At 36.9% G+C, this 23,486-nt stretch overlaps 1 protein-coding gene across 1 annotated transcript in view; it reads right to left on the bottom strand.

Annotated features, from left to right (window-relative positions):
• WDPCP (WD repeat containing planar cell polarity effector) overlaps window positions 1-23,486 on the bottom strand; it is a 151,030-nt gene that overhangs the window by 53,786 nt on the left and 73,758 nt on the right. The window contains 4 exon segments of the mRNA XM_065631513.1: window positions 4,855-4,978; window positions 7,567-7,755; window positions 11,941-12,550; window positions 21,274-21,465. Of these exon segments, the coding sequence (XP_065487585.1) occupies window positions 4,855-4,978; window positions 7,567-7,755; window positions 11,941-12,550; window positions 21,274-21,465 (1,115 nt within the window).

The following is a 23,486-nucleotide window of genomic DNA, read 5'->3' on the forward strand; positions in this document are numbered from 1 at the left end:
AAAACAGTAACAGTAAAAACATAGCAGAGGTTTTAATTTTTTTATTCAGACAAAGGAGAATCTTTCATGAATCCACCCAAAATCCTACCAGTGAATGCGATCACAGCTGCACTTTGATCTTGAAAGAAGCAAACGTACTATCTTGTTATTTACAACAGAGCTTTGCTTTGTAGGGAAACATATTTGTACTATGGGAAAGAAAAAAAATCCATTATTTTAATGGAATTATCGGATGGAAAGGTCCTAACAGTTTTGAATCTTAGTATATTTCCATGTAAAAAAAAAAAAAAGGCAAAATAATCCTTAAACTGGAGGACTCATGGCACTCTGGCTCACCCAACAGCCATCTGTTGGTTGCTGTGGGAAATGGCTCCATACAAGGATTCACAAACACAAGGACAGAATTACAAAGGAGGAAAGGACACAGCAGAAACATGGAGCTGTGGCTGCATTCCAATTCTATAACTCCTGAGCTGCATTTCAGACTTTCCAGCCCAGCCTTTACCTCCAGCTCATGCTATGTTACTTTCTCACTGTCTGTCTGAGAGAGACATAAAAAATTGAACAAAACAGAGCAGGCATGTGTTTGTGCCTGTGTGTGTGTGTCAAACAAACGAGATAATTTCACGCATTAGAAAATATGACAAGTACAACTTACGAATGCTTGATCAGAGTGAAGCAAAGCCATGAGTCAGCGATGCCATAGTTAACGAGTAAAAAACTATTCCATCCCATTCCACGTTCTGTACACGGGTAGATGAGGCTGTTATACAGAGGCAGGAGGTGGTGCAGCCACTCCCCCATTACATAAATACACTGAGTAGGCAGCGCTCAACAAAAGGTTGGGGCAAGAAGGTTACAGCTCCCCAAGGCTTCCTAATAAATCCACCTCTGCTCAACATTTTACATAATGATATAATGCATTATATTATTATAAGCAGTGACATCATAATAAAATACTGGAATGCTGCTCAAGTGGCAAGGAACACCTAAGATATATTTCTATACTTGTAATTCAGTTCCTGTATTTTTTAATTATAGATAAGAATTTAAAGTGAAAATAATTATTCATTCCATAAATCTTCTTGTAATGGATCCCAGGCATATAATTAAGAGGCCTTTAATTTTAATTTTGTATACTGAACGCCTGTTTTTGGAGGTATTCCATATTCTATATTCAAGGCCTATACCTGCAAAACTCTAAGCTTCTATTTTAGTGGAAGCTGGAGATGATGCGTGGTTTGCAAATTGAAGAACTTAGCCTTTATAATGATGGATACAAGTAACATGGCTGCATTGAACATGTTACATGGCATTTTCCTTCCTTCTAATTGCGGTCGATTTTGATCATGCTGTCAGCGTTCCTTGGCCCAGCTCAGGCTGCAGCACCATTTTCTAACCCATACTTGCAACACAGCCAGTAATGATGGAGCATCTTCTTTCTAAAGTGCCTGATACCTAGAAGAGGGAACCTACCATCACAGTGTTCAGCATTTTCTAGAAACTGATCTCTTTGATTGTAGAAAAATAGCTAGCCTATAATCTCACTGATAATGTGAAAATAGATGTCTCCAGTTATTTGCAACTGGATATACAACCTTACAGCCTACAGTAGAGATTAAAATCATTGGTGCATGATTATTACTAGGTGAGGATTGCCTTTCTGAAAAGGTAACTGTATTTCTCAATTCTAGTAAACACAGACACATCTTAAAACGTACAACAATAACTGGCAACTTTTTGGCAGACTCAGCAGGCAGGTCAAAGATTGTCTCAGCATGTAGAATAAATTAATATTTCTCTCCCAAGAGTGGGTCCTTCTAGAAAAAGTTTAAGGCAGATTGGTGTGGCATTCAAAAGAAAGGTGGAGAGGGGGGTGAAAACTTTTGTTTACATGAACATTTTTCAGACTTAGACCTAGAAATATTCAAGTGTTTTAATCTTGTATGAAAGGCTCTGCCCTTCCCTGTCCATCCCTTACATGTCTGGTCTCCTCCATGGCCCATCACATATATCTTAAGTTGTCTTCCCCCATTTTGCTCTGAACTCCCACTCTGCCCTTTTGCAGGACTCTGTATGTTCCCATCTCTTCCTTTAAATTCTTTATGCCCAATTCCTTGTCTCATGCTCCTCACTCTACTTTCCTGACTCTTCCTACCCCACTTCGGAGTTTCTTCCTGTGTATTTTCAGCTCCTTATTCTTTAGGTTTAACTTCTGTGTATCTGCTGCTTGCTTTTGCGGAATCTTAAAGGAAATGCAGAAGACCCTATTCTATTCCAATAAATATTTTTCAATATCAGCCATACTTACTATGCACATAATTTAAGAAGAGCTAAGTTTCCTCTGTTTGCTGCAATAGAGTACAAAGTGATCACTTCGCTTTTGTCTCACAAGAGAGCAACGCATGTCCCCTAGTGCTGCCTCAAGTTGGCATTGGCAGTGCACGGTGCATCTGCATTCAAGTCTTCTTGTTTGGTCATGCAGACGCATCTGCAGTAACACAAATTCACTCTGAAGAGAATCATTAACCATTTGTAACTAGCCTGCAAGTATTTGGTGCTAAATGAATAAGGGTAAAAAAGTGAATAAATCAAATAACAAGGGTTAAGACAGAGAGCATGTAACTGATTTAAAATGCTGCCTTCCTGATAGCCAGATACTGTTGCTGTCTCTGACAAACATGCCTGAAGGAATTAGTGAGCATCGTGCCTCCATATGATTCTCCTAGACATTGCATCACGCCTAGATGGCATTCTCCTACCCAGAACCATGGTTTACCATTCCTCCAACAAATCTGTAGTGCCCTCTGCTTAGCCTACATTCAAATCATTCTAGTCACTTAAGAAGACGTCTAAAAGGAAATAAACACCAATTAAGGCACAGACACTTTAATACAATAAAGATCAGCTCTGGACATCATTTCCTTGCTTTCTATCAGATAAACCTCCCATTTTTGAACATTTCATTTTGTACTTAGATTGTCTTCTCAGATAAGCTTTAAGCATTACCATCTGTTCTGCAGCAATCACATGATCCTATCAATTTGATTCTGTTGAATACAAATCCCTTTGATAACAGGGAAACAGCAAAATAACACACATTTGTTCCCAAAACTGCCACAACAGCAGATTATTCAAGGACTGCTTTATAGTGGAGGCAAAAGACATGGGGAGACACCTCCTGTCTGTGCCATATACTGTCCAGGCAGCATTCTGACACTGAAGCTTCTTGTTTTCAAGGGGGATTGAGTCAGTGTTTCAGCCGTGTTCAGCAGCCCCAAGGGCTGAAAGCTCAGCCAGGGCCCCATGTCTCTGCATGCCTGCTGGCATTTGGAAAGCCAATCCTGAGTCAGAGGGAATACACCTTTCTCTTGCAGATGTAAAAGCATCATGGTCACACCTCTCAGCAATCTCTCAGGAATTCTTTCCGCATCTGTCCTCTGCAGGCAACCCGCTCACAGCCACTACAGTTGGCCGTTGCAGCAACATATCTTCCCTGCTGGTTTTTAGGAGAAAGGCAGAGTTTGCACCCACTATTGTGGCCACATCTATTAAGAAATCTCCAGTGAAAGGCTGGTGCATATTATGCAGATATTTGAAGTATTCTTCTATTTAAAATAATTTCCCCATTGGAATGGACCTGTTTACCAGAAAGATGTCCTATTCACACTCAAAACACAGAAAATAATACAAAATATTTCCCTTTAAGATCTGAAAGAAGCACACACTATACTACCAAAGCAACTTGCAGTTCCTAGCTTGCATATGCACACTATGCATATAATGTGGATGAATCATTGAAAAAGGTTGCACTGAAAGTCTTCTCACTATATCCATCTGCAATCCTCCTCAACAAGGTGTTACAAACATCATATAATTCAGAAGGTATTAATAATTTCTTATTTTCACCCACCGGATAATTCTCAGAGGGAATGTTTCAGCTATATTTGTGGTTGAACACACAAACAGGTTAAACCGCTGTATATTGATATTTATAACTGATTGAAATTTAGGCTATTAATTTATTATGAAGGAAAAATACAGCAATAAACCAAGGTACCGAGTGTTTCAAAAAGATGGACCCAATTTCAAAGCAGTATATTTCATGATGGCACCATGTTACAATTACACAAAAATTTACAAACAATTTAATGAGTTATCAAGCGGTAATCATTTGAAACTCTTTGCCCCACCCTTTCCAGTGGTAAGAGTTTCATTCATGGGCGGTTCGTGGTTGCAGAGATATAGTGATTTCAGATTGGGTCCATCTTTTTGAAACACCCTGTACTATAAATGCTAGCTGAATTTGGTATTATGATTTTTCGAATGTAATATAATTTACAGACAAATGCATAATTTCATTTTCTCCTCTTAACTGCACTGAAAATTCACTGAAAATTACTGGAATATGAATTTCTATATGAAAACTTTGAGGATGAGAATAATGAAATGCTCAGATTTTAATGGTGCAAAGACAAAAATATCTTGGACCATGCACCATTCAGTTGCATTCTAGCATCTATTTAACTCAGTGTTTTTTCCAATTTTGTAAGCTGTTTCAACAGGTAATCTGCAAACATATAAGTCTCACAGAAGCATTCTATCTTCTTTTCTATCAAGCTAAAAGGGAAAGAGTAATTCATTTTAAGTGTGTTGATGATAGAAGAGCTCTGAATAGCATTTTATCTGCAATAGTGTACTTGAAAGGAATGAAGTGCAAGTTAAACAAACAGTAACAATGAATGCATTTTTTCCAGGGGTGGTCCTCTTGGAAAATGTTAACCACATTAAAGCAGGTAGTCATTGAAATATGCAATTAATTTTAAGTTGATAGAAGTTGAAACTGTCATTCACCTTAGCAGGTGGTGGAAGAACCTTCTTGCATATCTGCTGATTGGGTCCCTGTACTCCAGCACAGTTGCATCCAAGAGGGGTCTTGTTGGAGCATAAAAGGTTCCAAGGCTTGCCTCAAGCTGTGCTGTGGAGTTCAAACAAAGCAGCAATGAAACAAGTGAAAATGTTTCAATTACAACAGGTTGCTCATGTCTGCAGTCAAATTCCTCAAACACTGATGAAATGAGATGTTGTTGTACGACAGATGAAATTAAAATATGACAGATTGTACAAACACAAATGTGCACATAAACTTTCACTTTGAGGCAAAGTTGACAATGACTTTGAGCAACAAAAATTGTTAAAAGGATGAAGAAGTATATAATACATCAAGTTCTCACCAGCAGCGTACAATTAAAAGTGACTCATAAGAGTAATATAGTTTGAACAAGTTGGTCCGGTAAAGATGAGCTCTCCATTAGCTCAAATCATCTTTGTCCTCTTAGGCAAACAATAATGAAGTTCAGTTTTTCAGGGATTATTATGCTAGGTCAGCAGGTGACAGAACCCTTCTTGTGTTGGCTTTGAGGTCTAAGGAACCTCCTTCAGCCCGCAGTTGTTAAAAAACTTTAAATGGGTCTAGAAATCCTCAGGGTTTGACTCCTACAGCACGAAGAGGTGGGAAACAGGATAACCTCATTTGTAATCAATAAAATAAACCCCTTTTACTACAGAAGTTCTCTTTCCTTTAAATATTTTTTGACTGCTACACTCCACAGCTGGAGCTTTTAGGCATTTTTCTACATGTTTTTAATAAAAAATTATAAATAATACAAGAAAATACACAGTACACTTTTGTGTTCCATATGCTTAGATGAAAGGAAATTTAATGATCAATAATACTTATGTGAATTCTGCTTGATCATTAACATGTAGTACAAGTCCTTATATGCAGAACAAAATGACTGACAGATGTCTCGCTCATTCTTAATTCACAGGGAGAATTTGCTATATATTTGCTATATATGTTCTCCTTTCAGAGTGGATGTGCAAACTGCTAAAGCTGATCAGAACTTTGTATGGGCTTTAAAAACAAAATATAACCTACTGTCTCATTAGGCAAACAAAATCTCATTCATTTGTGGTTATTGATGTTTGTTTGACCTAGCCATTTCTGTATAATGATTCTTTATTTCCAAGTATAGTTACATTTTATTTTATTAGGCTTGATGGCATTAAATGTGCTAATAGAACTGTGTTAGGAATACAGAGAAACTGTTAGTAAATTAGGTTTTGCTTTATCTTAAATCTATACAGAAAGATAAGCTGAACTTTGAAGGTATTTTCTTTCAAAGCAGCAGTAAATTTAGATTAAAATTGAATACAGCAGTACCTTTGCAAAAACAAGCCATGCTCTCTTGCCATCACTGTTTTCTTGACAGCATGTTTTGTACTTCTGAAATATTTCAACCTACACGGAATACAAGTAACTACTGGCACAGTTATAGATTCATTAGATAGCCCAGCTTGATGCTGAAGGCAGAATAAAGATCTCAAAGATAACTGCCCCATTGCTATAAATAAGATGCCTCACTGGGTTTTGCTAATAAAAAAGAAAACAAATTACCATGCCGAATTTGCTAGATTCCTACAGAACAACTCCTGGACAGAATAAAATTCCATTCGCTGTAAACAGCGTTAAGGGGCTGCATGGGGGGAAACACACAGACATCTATTTATAATGTGCATATTTTTACAAGAGTTTCAAAACCAGCTCTTTTCATGGGTCCTTTTAAAAGCATGATTTAGAATTGATACGCTATGTTTGCAAAGCAGAGAATTTTTGAATCAGATCCCCCAAAATGGGATAGCTGATGGCTTGGCAGCAATGTAGGACACCTTGGAGTTTTTCTATCATCAAACACACCAGAATCCTAAGTATTCTTTCTTGCTACAAAAGATGCCAGGTTCCCAGCTGTCTGCCTGCTAGACTGGAGGATAACACCTTCACTAAATCAAGGCACTTCAAATCTTGAAGTCTATTGAGTTTCAAGATACACAGCAAATCAAGAGGAAGTCATCACACCAGGCTTCAGCAGGGACGAGGCTCAGTCTAAAAGTCATCACTTCTTGCAAGGGACCCCAGCTACTACTGCAGGGGAGTAGAAGATTACAGTGAGGACAAATGCTATAATCCTAAAGGAGGCAGCAGAGGACAGGGTATTCAGAGCTTCTGGATCTTGTAATGAAAGAGTGGCCTTTAAAAAGCACCGTAAAAACCATACTAAAATCTCTTGTCCCTGTTGCAGGAAAAGGTCCCCCCTTAAGTTGGCGCTGTCTTAGCATGAATATATAACAAACATTTAAATCCTATATTAACTAACATTAGTTTGCAATATGTGCTAAATTTATGTAGTGTAATAAAGCTACAGCATATATAGGATAGTGCTATATATAGTAAGTCATGCCTATACCATATATATATTAAAATATGCATTATTTTAGTATCACCATTAATACAAATGAACTAACACACGATCAACACATTGATCTAGATTTTATTGAAATGACTTGCCTACATATGACATTTGATTATGAAGTACCATAACCTTTCTGGCTGTCTGGATTCTCTCTGTTGTCTTCTTTATACAGCCAACAAATATATTGTCATAACCCACATGCAAATTACAAAGACACCACAAAAACACATTAAAAATATAATCAGTCCCCTACCTTCTCTATCTGGTGTAAGTTTTTGTTTAAGGAGTTGATTAACAATGGCACTCAAGCATATGTAACACTGACGACCCATTGTGTTCCAGTTCATGGTGTTCAGGACATTAATTGCCTCTTGTATCTCATCATAACGAATGTACTGGTGGATGATTTCCACAAGACCCAGCTGTCCTCTTGTGATCACACCTTTTACAGGAAACAGTAAAAGCAAAGATAGTATTATGAGTATGTAAAACAGTAGCTGACTACTTTTCAGTACAGTTGAAAATAATTGACGTTAATTAAAATTAGAAAGTTTAAGTTAATGGGTTTCACTATTAAATTTTCATGTGAGATAGTTTCTTATCTTGTTATAGTTAGACTGAGGGTGCTTTGGACAACAGAGAAAAACCACCAGTGAACTTCACACAAGGAGGCTGAGTGAGTGTGGCCAATACCTATTGGTGACAACTTCATGTAATGAGTTTTGTTTTAAACATGGTAGAAAAAGCTTATTCCCAGTTTAGCACTATTGTATTGGAGCCAATAAAACCATGTTCAGAGAATCTCTTTCCTGTGGGGAAATACTGAGGGACAACGCTAAAAAATAGCATTTGTCACACAGAAATGTACCTATGTGTACAATCCTACAGCAGATGAGACTTCAAAGAAGCAGTTACTCTATTACTCTCCATCTTGCAATTGCTCCAGATCTTACTTCTAGCTTGGCAAAATTCTCTAAGTGAGGCATGTCTTCTGTCAGGGGATATCATGAAAGATATCAACATCTGGGGACCTCAGAATTACAGCTGCACATGAAACCAAGAACATGCTTACTATAGGGGAAAAAAATGAGCAACACACCACCAACTCCATGAGAATATGATTTATCTACAGCACCTTCTGAAAAGTAGAAACTGAAAGACTCTCAGTGTTTTTTGCCTTGGAGGTCTCAGCTTCTGAACAGAAAAGGTGACTGAAAAGCTGCAGAGAGTAATATTATTTATTGTCTCTGGCTAGCCAAATCATCATGTGACACAGGTCATGCAAGGCATTTTAGCAATTCTTGCAGCAATTCTTGCATGGTTGGGTCACTGTGCTAGAGTATTCTTTATCACTACTGCTCCAGACATCAGCGTGAGATCGGAATTTACTGTTCCTCTCTCTTTAAATAAAAACATAATGTTAATTTTTTGTTTTCTCAGTCTATATTCTGGTGTTGATAGTCAAAACTAATTTTAAGGAAAAAAAATCTGATGAGAAAGGGAACAAACTGAATTTCAATACTGATATTAAAGCCATAGGGTGGTTGAGGGAAAAAGTCTGGTAACAGAGAAAAGTGGACCAAAGATATAGAAAACAGACCTCACAGAATTTTCATAAATGTAGTTATGAATATTGTTTGTGATGTAAAATAACAATTGAGGAAAGAAAAAAAAAAGAAAACTTCTGACTATATCTCAAGGACAAGTAACTTGCTGAGAATTTGCATATACAGATCTGATGCTTTGGGAAAAACACCTTTACATATTTACTTTTTGTAATGGAGAAATACTTCAGTTTTTTAGTGTTAATGAAAAGACATAGTTGTCTGTTGTATTTCACTTTACATTTGCATGCATTAAAGCCTATGGATATTATACTGTGTAACAGCCATGTTTAACCTGTGAATGTGTGATAATATGTAATTCTTATGGTAGAATTTATTCTTCTTAAATATTTAGTGTTTTTTAAGTATTATATAAGTTGGGCAATCTTCACATTAATCATTAAGTGAAGATGAAAATACTTATTTGCGTGCTAATTAAGTATTCTATTTAAAATGTCTTTCAAGGCCAGCAATGCTGAACCACTGACACCAGCACCCAGTCTGGCACTATCCAAGATCTGGATTGACATCAACGACAAGAAGCTGCAATGCTTTTGAAAATGAGCTTGGCATTAGACACCAAAAATATTTGCCATTAGTGTTTGAGGATAAATTTAATATTAATCTTTTCCTGAAATAAATCTGGCTACACAGCACAATGGAGATTTCACAGCACTTGTCCAAAATCATATGTCAGCTGGAAGTTAAAAATATATTTGCCTATTCTCATTGACATAGTTTATTAACAGATTTTTATGTGAAACAATTCCAAGCCATGAGGTACCTATGGATTTTATTTCAGTCCTGAAGGCCTGTCTGGGTTTTGCTGTCATAGACCCCTATATTTTCCATATAATTTGTATTTGCATTATTTCATAAATAGCAGAGAGCTAAAAACTGCTGAGGTTGGGAAGAGGGGCTTATTAATTAACAGAGCTTTACCTTGGTAGTGTGGCAAACTGAGAAGAAGAGGGGTAAAGCTGAAATCCAGGATGCAATAGAAAACAGCATGTTTTTGCAGAGTGGACTACAAAGAAGGGAGTGAGGGAGGGATAGAGAGAGCTTTGCCTTCCCCCTAGAAGAGATTTTACAGTAATTATACAGAATGAATTTTAAAATGTGATAACTTTCAGCTGTAGAGGTCAACATCTTCCCATTTGGATGCTTGACTTCTCCTGGGTGGTGCGCTTCCAGGCAACCTGCTTGGGAAAAAGAGGTGGCAGCCAACTCACTGCCTAATTGATTTAGGAACTGTGCCCAGGGAGACAGTCCAATTAAGTTTACAAGCTGGCAATTAGCAGGAAAGGCCTCTAAATCCCTGCACTGAGAGCTTGCTTGTCTTCATAAGAACATAAATGTGCTAAAGATAGCAAGGGAAAAGCTGTGTTTTCTGGAAAGCTGTTGTGAGAAAACCCCACAAGGGAGGACTGAAGCAAAGCAAGGTAGATGTGGGTAGACTGCCTTCTGCTTGACAGGTAAGAGGTAATTTAGAGGGTTTTTTTAATGGCCGACATGCACAAAAACATCAAATAGCTGTTATAATTAGTGTTCTAGTGTACTCTGCCACTATTAAACCTGTCATTGAACACAATGCAGATGAATTATCTCAAAATAAATTATAACTTGTAAACAGTTTTAAAATAGTATTTTTGGATAACAGTAATAATCTGGATTAGCTCTTAGAAAACTATACAACTATAAGACAACCCAACATTTTTTGTTGCTAACATCCTATTATATTAATTTACCTTTTTAGCAGTGGCATACTTAGTTAAGTTTTTCAAATTTAGCCTTTCAAGTGTTTAGGTCTGCAGCACTTTTAGTCAAGATTTTTCCCCACAAAAGCACATGCATGTCTCAATCAGTAAAGAAATAAAGTAGATTTTCAAAACTTACTGTCACCAAGTTTTTTTTGTGTTTTTTTTTTTTTTTTAAAAAGTCTTCTTCCTGATCTCAATAGCTTTATACAAAAGAATCATAAAAACCTCCTTTAGAGATCGACAAAGGTAATCCTGTTTCCTCAGACAGACAATGGGCAAAATGCTGACATTTTCCCGGATGAGTATATTTGACATGGGTGTCTGCCCTGCTGAAACACTGGCTTGGTAGTCAGAAGATTTAGGCATGATTGTTTTTTTAGCTCTCACAGTGGGTTTGCACCACTGTAACTTGCCTGACTTGAATGGAATGAATACAGTTCTCGCTGATGAGCAACTGCAGGGGTTTTATTCTTAGTTCAGCCACTGACTCATTGTGCAACTCTTGGAAAGCCTTTTAGCTTTCCTTTACTGGTTCTTGTTATTGTGTTTGTAAAATGAAGATAGTTATGGTTTTCATGTCTTAAAGTCTCCTTACACCTAAACTGAGAAGTGCTATATAAATTCTAAAATTAGTATTATTTCTACTTCTTTTATTTACAACTCCTACAAATTAACCGAGAGCCCAAACTTCTCTGGCAGTTATGAAAACCTTCCTTCTTGTGTGAAAAGACTTCAGCGAAAGAAATGGTGTAACTTCATTTGCTGAAGTCAGGAAGAACAGAGTCTTGAGACAAAAATACATTATAATGGAAAGGACAGCTACATCAGACACACACACGCACACAAATTTAGGAAAGAAAATAGCATTACTATCTTATTAATAACAATAGCTTATTTTAGCTTGTTAGGGGTATTACTACAGAATGAATACAATTCCTAAAATTATACACTACAGAACATAAGAATTTTCAATATGGTAAATTTTTATGCTTTATTAGAGTAGCAGGGAACATAATGGGACCCCGATCCAACAACAGATTGGGGTCCTATTTTGTCAGACCCCACATGAAAAGACACTAAGTAATTATGAAACATAATGAGCTCCTTGGCTTAGATCTTCAGATATTATTGGAACTATGTGCTTTTACAGCTCTGGTCCTGTATGTCTAAAATGAGGGTGTTGTTTTCAAACTACAAAAAACTTGTGAGGTACAGACGTTTCCTTGAGAGCTCAAGGTTGAATGGATATGCTCAGTAACTTACCGAGTTTAAAGTGAAGTACTCCTAAGGGTCCTTTGTCAAATCTAACCATCAAAAGATCATGAACATCTGTGCTGTCAGTGTCAGCAGATGCAACTTGAGGAGCAGCCCACTGGATCTGGATGAGGCTGCTAGGCACGTCAAAGTGTTTACTGAATTGCAGAGTTGCCTCAGGTGAATAGTCTTGTGCTAAAAGCTGAATTTTAATTGGGGACAGTGCCGTGTCAAAAAGCTGCAGCTCCCCTTGAGAGCTACCAACCACGAATATGGCTCCGGAAGGGTGGTATGTTATTAAAGCAGGCAACAGTTCTGCTTGGGCTAGCAGAGTCACTTGGTTGTAGGCTTCATACAGAATTATTGACAAATCTTCACAACCCAGGACTAGTTTGTCTTCTGTGACGTCTCTGCAACAGCTGATGGCCTTGGATCGTAGTGGTATTCTGGTGACTGCCATACACTGAATTTTGTTCTTAACACACTTGTAGACACAGCTGTCAGCCATGGGCTCTTTGTCTGCGGAGATGGAGTGCTCTACTGTGTAAACCTGATAAGGCTCATTAGTGCTGAAGCTCGCATCAAGTGGATCCCATTCTGTACGGACGTAACTCAAAACCTAAAAGAAATCCAACATATTTTGGTAGTCATTTGTGACAATTTATTCTTACTTTGATGATTTAAAAAATAGACTGCTGCAAATATGCTTCCTCATGGGTCAGTAAGCTAAAACAAATACGCATTTTAAGAATGGAGTTATAAAATCTGCTGGTTTAATTTTTAAAAGGGTAGTTTGAGCCATATTGGTAGTTTGAGCCATATTCGTAGTTTGAGCCATATTCGTTTGTCCAGAATATATACTAGATTAGTAGAATAAAAAATAAAAGAGGGGACAGTCCAGTGTTGGTAAGAAAAGAAACAAGCAGCTGACTGATACAAAAGAATAACTGATTATTCACAAGTGGGGTAGGAAAGAAATCCCAAAATTTCTGGAAAAATTTTTAATAAGTTACTCTGAGCATCGCACATAGAGGATTTTTGATCATTTGCTCTGGGCCATGGTAACAGAAATTATGACACTGTAGAGATAAAAACAATGGTATGTTTAAACAATGTATACTATACATTGCTAAATAAGTAGGTAGTAGATGTTCTTTGGTGCCATGTAGCTTTAGATACAGAATAAATTAATTTGTGATAGCAGAAAAGGGGGACCATTAGGGGTACTTGAAGGTTGAATGAACTGGAAGAGCAAGAAAAAGGCAGAATATGATACAAAGACAGCAGCTGGCAAAGAACAAGAATTTGTAGTGCAGAAACACAGGAAGTACCATAAAGTGATGGAGGCAACAATGGAGACCAATGAAGATCCATGTCCTCTAATATATGGTTTTGAGCAAGAGATGTTGTACAGGTCTCAAGCAGGGAAACTGTGCGAGAAACACCAGCTGTAAATAGGTTACAAATTAGCTTATGAAAAGCTATTTCTCTGAAAGTGAGAGAAACCCAACATTTCTAGAAGAATGAGAGTAGTAGAAATCAGTCAGAAACTTGCTGGTGTTTGTTCATGCAGAAATAAAGAGTGAAAGGAAAATGTCGAACTGAGCCAAACCCCACCCTCAGGTATATGCACAGCATTTTTCACACCAGGAACTAAAGCTGCTGACCTGTCACTACTTTTGGAAGCCCTTTCTTTAGAGTCCAGGTGATATGCAAGTAACATTTACACAGAAAGGGATAACAAATGTGATTAAAAGGCAGAAAAAGGGTGAGGGATGAAATCTGGAAATTTCAGGCGGAAAACAGAAATGCACACATAAAGTTAAAGCAGATTAAACTTGATTTCCACAGATCACAAGACCAACTGAACATATAAATTAGCTTTTCATCCTGCGAAGGAAGAGAATAAGAAATTAAGATTCTTTTGGCATATAATCCATTACTTCAGAAGCAACTGATCAATTTATAAACACGTTATTCGGGATGTTGATCAGACTGAGAAGGATGTTTTATTCTGACAGTTTACTTATTTTGACAGCAAAAGGGTTTTCCCATTCAAAGGAAAGCAAAAAGGACTGTTGAAATTCTGTGGCTGAAAACCAGTTGCTGGTTAATAAAAAAGTCTTAGCTACTTTAAGATGAGCAGTTAGGGACATGCAAAGAGCCACTTAATGCAAAAACACCTAATAGAGAAGGCAATGCATCCATCTTACGAAAACCAATTAAGCCAATTTCAACAGAGTAGTGACCAATGAAAATGTATACCAAAGTGGAAAGAAAAGATTAAATTACTTATTTAGTTTGAAAAGCATTTTCTCACCCCCACCATTCCCTCACCAATGACTTTACCTTTGCAACTAGTCATTTATGCCCACGAAATGTGCAGCGGCTACTGTGCAGATGTTAGAACTGCTGAAATGTGTAGCTTATTAGGGTGTTAAATTGCATAGCATGGAAACCTATAAAAGAGGTTATTGTGGACAAAGGATTACTGTGACCACGGAGCTTTCTAACTCCAAATAAAGACAAGGTGAAATGCTATTGTTTGTTCTGCAGTTTTCCCTAAGAGTATGGATAGAGACCCAGGTAGCTGCCTTTCAAATATGTGAAATAGAAATCTTGCCCAAGCAAGCCTTCAAAGCTTCCATAACTTCAGTGAAATGAGCCTTGAGGCCCTCTGGGACTCAGATTTCTGTCTTCCTGTGGCAGGTTTTAATGCACTGCATTATTCATCTACATATTTTGATCCAAAACCAGTGTTCCTCTCCGGACATCTCCTCACAAGCTACAAGAAATTCGTGAAGATCCACACAATAATCAAGCCTATGAGAGATGAAAGACTGAAAGAACTATTAAATTCTGAAGAGAGCCTGGCCTTGAAGGTTAAGATAACAGAGAAGAAAACACGCAAAATATGGATTTTACAATTCTATAGGAGTGACTGCTGGAAAACAGCAATGGAAATAGTCACAGAAAAATAACTGTTGTTGTCTGATCGTTTGAGAGTCAGCAAGCAAAGGGAATCCAATTAATAATTTTGTTCTGCTTGTTGGAGCAAAAATGGGACAAAATGTTGCACACTATTTGAATTTTTTTAAAAAAGTTAAATCTTACATTTTGAAAGGCTAATTTAATGAGCCTCGAGATGAGAAGCTTCCTAGCTTCACATAATTTTGAGAGCAAATCCTTGAAATGAAGTTTAGGATGGGGAGGATGCTGTATGTAACACAATTCTAAACTGGGAAAAAGTTCCTGCATGGAGAGAAAGACTATTTGCTGCATTTCAAAACATAAGTTTTGATGTAGTGTTTAAACAAATTAGGCTTAAAGGAAACTTTTCTGGACACTACTGTTCATGTTCTGGCTGAAAACAAGAGAAACATTTCTCCTTAGATTGGAACAGATAAGCTGCTTCTCATGCATCAGTGGCCTCATGTGCCTCTTGGAGGAAGAGCACCAAGCCGAGAGACCTCTTTGTTCTGGTTTCCAGTTTTGCTGAATATAACTGGTATTTGGCACTCTGAACGGGGAGGGGGGGAACTCTCTTTCATCTGAGTGGGAAGATTTTAGTTCCTCTGTCAGAAATGACTTTTATTTTTAATTCTTCAGGCTGCTAACTGGAAAACTAAATCAGAGAGACATACAACTACAGAAACATGTTAATAAGGCTAAGATAATGCTTTTGAAAAACAAGAAGTCTAATGATCAAAACAGCTTTTTTTTTTTTTTTCCCAAGAAGATGGTAGTCCATGCTGCCAATTGTTTTTCTCTCTGGTAAGTAGCCACATGCTAATAAATGTACTGCACATAGTGCTTTAGCAGTCCATTTAAAGGAATCCTCTGGCATCCCTTTCTGGTGAGCAGTAGTCCTCTGGAACCCCAAAGGGGAACATTAAAATAGCAATATGTCTTTAAGTTAACATAACATTTGCTTGGGGAGTGGGAAGGCAAAAGCTGGAGGAGTTCCCTCCAAAGTGGGTAGGACAACTGTAGGATTTGTGGAGGAGGGGACAGGGCAGTGGATCTCGAAAGACAGAGCCATAATATCACATGGCGGGGTGTATGATTCCATTCAGTGTTAAGTGCCTTGCACAAATCTTGGACTGAGCACTTAGCCTTGGATTTCCAGGGAAGATTTCTGGAAGTACTTTGCATGAAGTAAAAGCAATTACTTTTTGTAAAATAAATAAATAAATAATATATATAAAAATTTTACAAGTCCCTTTTAGTTTCATGACGTACGCTACAAAAATATAGTAAATGTATTTAACTATTGTCCACATAATTTATGCATATTTCCCTTATTAATGTGGCAGTCACGGGTCACTACTGCACATTTATATTGTTTTCCCCTTGCAGTACTGGCCTGTGCTCTGCATCAGCTAATCAGCAGTATAATGGATACTATATTTGTGAAGTTCTCAAATCCTAGAGTCAGAAATCATAACAATCCAAGTAAAGTGATCAGTTAATCTTTGTAAATAAGAGGCCTGAATCACGCTAGTTAAAATACTTTCTTTCGTTTTATGTTTGAAAGACATAATTGCACTAGCTTGTATGGGCAGCATCACTCTTCTCAGTGCAAATCTTTGAACACTTAAAATTGAAGTATTTTGCATAGAGTGCTGGGAAAGGATAAAGTCCACATATCAAAACAAATAAGAGTTTTAACCAATAGTTCTTAAGCAGAAAATTGGCTTACCAGGCAGATAAAAAAAGAAAACAAAAGAAACAGAGAAATAAGCTTGCTGTGACTGAATTGTGTGTCTTTCAGATGAGAAAAATGTTTGATTTATTTTATGGATGTTAAAAAAAATGCTTATTTAATTTTGCAGTGAGGCTCCAAATAACAACAAACACTTTAATTAGAAATGTAGAGCAGGAAGTATAGTGCACACTAGAGTAAAATACTTTAAAATACAGCACTATGAAGATGGAAGAAAAAAACCCCCACCCTATTTTTAAACATTTCTAAAATAAAAACGCAAGGCTCCTGCTCTAGGTTACTTATTTGGCTGCTTTGTATTCAGAGTCTCACATGCTACCTTATTATTTGGATCTTCAGCCAACATTTATTCTTGTTTTCTTTCAAAATTTATCATCATCATCTTTATCCCATATTATTCACTGAACTCTTAACCCAATGTGACATTAAGGATTTTACACTCTTTGCTACATGTGTGTGAGAGGTATTTCAGCTATTCGGTCACACGCCGTAGACGTTTTTCTGAGTGCTACAGTAATTGTAGGATAGCTCACTCAGAAAAGATCTGCTGTGTTTATTTCACAAGTTTGAGGAACAATGTGGAAGCAATAACTATTAAATATTATCTCTTGGGAGAGAGAAAAATAATATTCTCTCTCAAGCAAATTATTTTTTCCACAAGATTGAAGTATAATTTCAGTGATTTGCACTGGCACTAAATGGAGTGAAAATAAACATGGCAAAGACAAATGCAAAATACTGCAGTAAATGAGCCCTTGCACCATCACCTCCTGTTAATTTATGTTTGCAGAATAAAGTTCATGTTGATTTTAACATGACTTTCTCTCAAAGCATTTAATCCAAGGATGATTTCACATCAGATTCTATTTATTCATAGCAAATCGTTTGAAATGATTTCTGGAAGATTCCTTTTCTGGTTTTGAAATAAAAATACCAGCATTATCTCCACAGGGAGACAATTTAAAAAACACCCTTGATCATTGGTACTTTAACAAAGAAGAAACAAACAAAACCCAAATAATTAAATAAGTTGGAGAATGGATGAGTTTACTGGAGGAAACCAATGCATGCAAGAAAGCAAACAAAGGTTTAACAGACAAATATTCCGGCAGTAACGGGCATGCATGTATATAAATGTATGTCGCACACCAAAGCAAAGTCTTATGTTAAAGAGAAAAGTACTTTTATTTCTTCAGGGGATGATTCCTCACTAAATCTTACAGCATTCAGCATAGTAACCACTGAACTCAGAAAAAAAATGGAGTGAAACAAGTCAATATTTGCAAGGAAAATTTCTTTGTGGTTTTAGAGGAATAATGCCTTTATTTAGCCTTAATAGTAGCAAATGTTAAAAAAAATCTGCACAGCATAATTCAAATCAAATTTATAGTGTATTTTAAATGCAATATATAAATGCAATAAATGCAAATATATTTTCTCCATTAAGTTGAAAAACTGCTTAAGAACACAATACACCAAGGATGGTATGTGCAGTGTGAACCATTTCAATGCAGAATGTGTAGTTACAGGATATATACCACGATGATGGGTTGAGCTGCCTTGTCCCAGAGCTATTCCTGTTCTCATCCTAATAAGCACTCTTATGGTGGGCAGCAAAAAACACTCAGAAAATTATTTTAGGGAGGAAGTAGTATCACCTAAGTGCCCCATTTACCTTTGCCACAACAAGAAGAGAGTCAGTAGCTGGCAGATCTTTTTGTGGTTTCCGTAGGTCAGCATCAAGGTGCTGTGGAACGGCTATGGGTAGCACCCGTTCATTTCCTCATGCTTGGTTTAATTTTTTGTAAACCAAACATGCCCAACAGCTCTTCACAGGCTAAACATTCAGCAATTCCTGCTTTTCTCTTAAGTCTAGATAATAATGCTGTTTTATCCAAGTGATACTACTATTTTCAAGTAAAATGTTGGTGGTATTATTTTACTACACTTTCTTTGATAAATGTTCCAAACTGAATCAGTTCATGCTTTTCATTCTTCTTCTGTTGACAATAATAATTTACTAGGAGAAAATTCATATTATTGGTCAAATATATTGTAATAAATATGGATTTACTTTCATGAATAACAATGGCATGGCATGTTTTTATTCCAGGTCTATACCTGGGGAACACTACAAATGGTAAGGGTGTAGAGGCAAAGAGAGGCAAATAAGCATGTTCACAGAAACACTGCATTTTTGTATTTGACCTAGAGAATAACTGTTTAGAAGCTGTCCAGAAAAGCTAACTACATTTTTGCTCACGTTTAAGCTATCAAATGACCCTCAGAAGTAAAAGGCATTAAGTTAAAGTTCCCCTCCGAGACCCTATAGTGGAAAAATGTACCTCAGTTAACAGCAGATTGGGGGTTGATGCTACTTCTAGAATTGCTGAGCTATGGCACCCCCCATCCATGCACGGGAATTTAATTACTGCCCATAAGGAGCACTAGAGAAATCAAGAAACAAACCCCCAAACAGTACCATAGGTTACCTGTTACGGATACATAGGGGAAGCATACAGGCTACACAGCACCCCACTGACCATTCAAGATAAGTACATGGAACAGACTAATTGACAACTAGCAAGACAGTTTGTTATCTATATATAACTAAGTTTTCCGTAGCCCTGGCACAGTGCTTGGTATTTTATTGACAAATACAGGAAAATAAATTTCATCCAAAGATCTTAGAATTAAAACAGACAAGTACAGGAAAAGAATCAGAAAAGGGAAAGCAACTGAACGGTTAAATCTGGCAGTTCTGCTTTTAAAAATAATTTTCTTATATTTATATTACAATATGGGTTAAATTAAAAGGATTGCGAGTTTAGGCTTAAAGGCTCAGTGAATGCTTATTATCATTGTGTTAAGCACCAGTGATGCGCTTGGGACTACACTAGACAGCCTCAGCCCTGAGCAATTTAGAATCTAAACCAGAAAAGGATAAAACAAGGTGTACTGAAAGATGCAGAGCAATGCTGTAATTTCAAAATCTCCCTATAATATATAAAATGAAATGAAGAAAGCTTTAAACTGACACAGTGGTTTCTGTGAGTTACTTAGAAGAAATGAGTCTCTGAAAAAACATCTCAGAAAACAGAGATTACAAACTGCTATGTTGGTATTAGGGAGCTTTCTGGAAGATGTGGCAAGGAAACAAAAGGCATGGGAATGTCGCTGTCATACAGAAGGCATGGTAAGAAATAAGATCTGAAATGTCAGTAGCATGAAGTTTCATAGCATCAAACTGGCACAGGGACTAGGCTGAAAAAAAACTTACAAAGAACAACCATATGTTTTAGCTACCAGAGTAATTTTTGTATGTGACTGAGCATAGCTGCAGGGGGAATTGAGAACTGCAGGTGTATATCGGGCAGAGGAGAGAGATGAGTCAAAGATGACTGCTAGTGGAGAGAGGTCAAATGAAAAGAAGTAAAGACAGCACAACTGGAGCTAATTTAAACTTAAATTGTACAGTGACTAATGACAAAAATTAGAAAGAAAAGCTGTCTCAAGTACCTTTTCTCTTTTGCTTTCAATATATGGAAAATCCCAAGGGAAAAAAAACCTCACTGAAATTAATATTAGTTATCAAAGTAATAATTCCAAGACACTAAAACATTTACAGCTTCCCTAATTAAAGACAACAGGATGTTGTTTATGAGAGCAGCTTATTCTAAAGTGTTACTTAAGTTTTTTCCCTACAGGAAAATAGCCTGTAATAGCTACTCCAGATCAGCTATTCCACAGCTGATCCTCAAGTTTGTGCTCTTCTCCCACAGTCAATGCCTTTTTAGTCCATATTAGCAGTGGCTTAAGCTAAACTGAAAATAAAACTCCAAACACAGGAGCATCTATACAAGATGCTAGTCCAGAACAGCTTTTAAATTTTAGATTCAGGCTCCAGTTCTTTTCAGAATAAGCCCAGATAGCTTCATTTTTAAATTTTTACCTAACATAAGAAACCTGATTCAAATATTCTTAAATAGATGAAATGGAAACATCTGCCTAAAAGGGTAAACTACGCAAGCCTCAGGAAGAGAGTCAGCTTGTAGCCTTGTTCTAACCTGTATCTTACATTCCCACCTGTAGATTGGGATTTTTGACTTTTTCTTTAAGAAAAAAAATTCCCTGACTTGATCAACACTCCTAGCAACAATTAAGGCAGCATCTGGGTGTAGCTAAAATTTTGTAACAAAATACTTAAAATAGATGTAAAATGCCTATCAGTTAACGTTGCAGACAATGTAAAATAATTGCATTAGACAAGCATGCAACAGCTACAGTTTCTAACTCAGAGTTTTCTAGTGGTACTCTGATACTTTTATTTTCTGTGTTAGCACCTCCAAAGCTATTAAAAGCATTTTAAAGACCTAACTTCCTTGCTACATTTCTCAAATTGCCAGTTTTGATATGAAAATAGTAAACATACTAAGTAAGGTGCTTTTCTTCATTAAATAACAAACGTTTGTTTTTAAGATTAGAATGGCTGATCTTCCTTTCTCATGTTTTTATCATATCTGTTCTTTGTATCTACCTGAATATGCATTTATGTTGAATAGTTATTTCTTTAGCAAATCCAAAAAATCATGTAACAAGAGAGTTCAGCACTTTACCTCCAATTTGCCATGTGCACAGCCTAACAGCAATAGGTTGGCTCTGTCCCTCTCACAGGAAATAGGAGACCAAGGCCATGCTCCATCACTAGTTGCTGACCACCAGCAAATGACCATATCTTGCATACAGTTTATTGCCAGGTGACGTTTCATCCTTCTACCTTCTGGTCCAGGTATAGAAATATAAGAAACCTGATGGAAGAAAAAACGCAGGAAATATTTGAGGTGACAAATTTGAGGAGCGATTGGGAGCATTTACTTTGGATGTGTGAAAGAGAATGTATATATACACAGAGGTCTGTGTACATATATCTTCATATAGGCTGCCTGTAAATGTAAAAAATATCTCCTCAGACAGAAAAAGACATGCTCACACTTTTATCTATGGGGAGGGGATTGGGAAGGAAAGGAATGTGAGTTAAGAAGGAATTTACTGCAATGACTCCAATCAATACCAAAATGTACAGTCATGGTTGCTTGACAGCATCGACCTACACACAGGATTTAAGCTTAGCCATATTAAATGACAAGTTCTGCAAAGCTGACCAGGGAGCTCAGGCTAGTGTTTAAGACATAATCAAATATTAAATATATTCTACAGTGTCTGAGCAAATATATACCTTTCTTTTTCCTCTCTAAATTAAGGAATCCAGATACAAACATCCGCTTTGCAAGAGAATATGTACTTTTCTGCATAATGTGGATGAGCTACAGCATCATGCGTAAAGTTTTTGCAGCTCTTGAGAATTGCGCCTCTTTCTCAGGAAGGATTTATGGAATTTATTATTCAAACTCTGTTATTTTGGAGCATGGTTATTTGAAAACATGAGCAGTGCACCATCTGGGTGACACATGCCAAGGAAATATAGATTGCACCGCATTTCTGCTTAAGGAATTAATGGAAGGTTGATAGCTAGGGGAAAAAAAAAACTATCTTGCCATTGCTGGTCAGCAATAATCGAACCACTTTCTGGGGATTAAGCGCATGGCTAAGCCTACTGGACCAGACACTAGCAAAGGGCAGGGGGTCTTCTTATCAGAGAAATGCTTCTGGAGCCAGGCTCACTACATGACAGATTGCTTTCATATTCCTGTCTGCAAGGCAACAAAGGATGGCAGTAATGCGATAATGCCAGAGTGCAATGGGTGTTAAGAACCCGTTGCATTTATGTATTGTATTTAGTAAATAATCAGGCTCATCCAAATTGTGATCTCACCACTCAACCAAGGCCATTAAAATCAAGGTTAATGCTTTAATAATCCTTTGCTGGTTTTTATATGGTCAAAAAGAACCCTTTTCTATTTGCATGGTCATAATATTACTGACCTCTTCATCCCCTGAATACACATCAAAAGGAGCTGAAATCAAAGTAATTACCAATGTTGTTCTCTCATGGTAAACATTTAACTCCTTGTACTGTCTCCTCCTTCACTAAATTGAAATGGATTAAAAAAAACACAGACAGGAAAAACTTGGAAAAGGTAAATATTTTCAGAATATCCTGTGTTTTACTTGTCAAAATACTCTTTAGCAAGTGTAAAGATAAAACATACAGCAAAGTTAACAGGTAGCTGATACTTGAATTAAAGTTACATTTGTTAGGATGGAAAACCACAAATACTTCCACAGATATTAATTAGTGCTGTATTGCAGTGTTAACTGTTCATAACAATTTCCTACGTAATAACAGCCACAAATCTGTAAACCTTTACGTCTCGCATTAGACACAGCACTTTCAAACATGGACTAATGCCACTGAGAAAAGGCAAACGATAACAGTTGTTTTTTTATTTTGCTGGTCTTCAAGACTGTAGTGATTCATATCATAAGTCTTCCTTTTTTCAAAGTGTAAATAAAATCCAAGGTGGTATTGTTTATAAAGGAAGAGGATAGAGAAAGTAATTCTTCCATTTAGGTATGTATTGTGTAAAAAAAACCCCAACTTTTGGATAAATACCAAACTGCAAGGAGGAAAGCATGGTTGACTTGTTCTTATTATTAATAGCACTCTGGCGTCCAGTACTTCCTAGTGTTCCCTGCCAGTTTTGCCCACCATGCTGCTGGACAGTGAACAACGTGAAGTTACTTCTGTCCAGGTAGCAAAGGAATGACAAAGTAAATATGACGAAAATTGAATTATATCATTACACGTGACTGTAAGCAAGCATTTTCCTCATTTCAGAAATGGGAATTTAAACTCGAATACTATGTA

The sequence above is a fragment of the Caloenas nicobarica genome, chromosome 3, assembly GCF_036013445.1.
Source record: "Caloenas nicobarica isolate bCalNic1 chromosome 3, bCalNic1.hap1, whole genome shotgun sequence".
Classification (NCBI taxonomy): domain Eukaryota; kingdom Metazoa; phylum Chordata; class Aves; order Columbiformes; family Columbidae; genus Caloenas; species Caloenas nicobarica.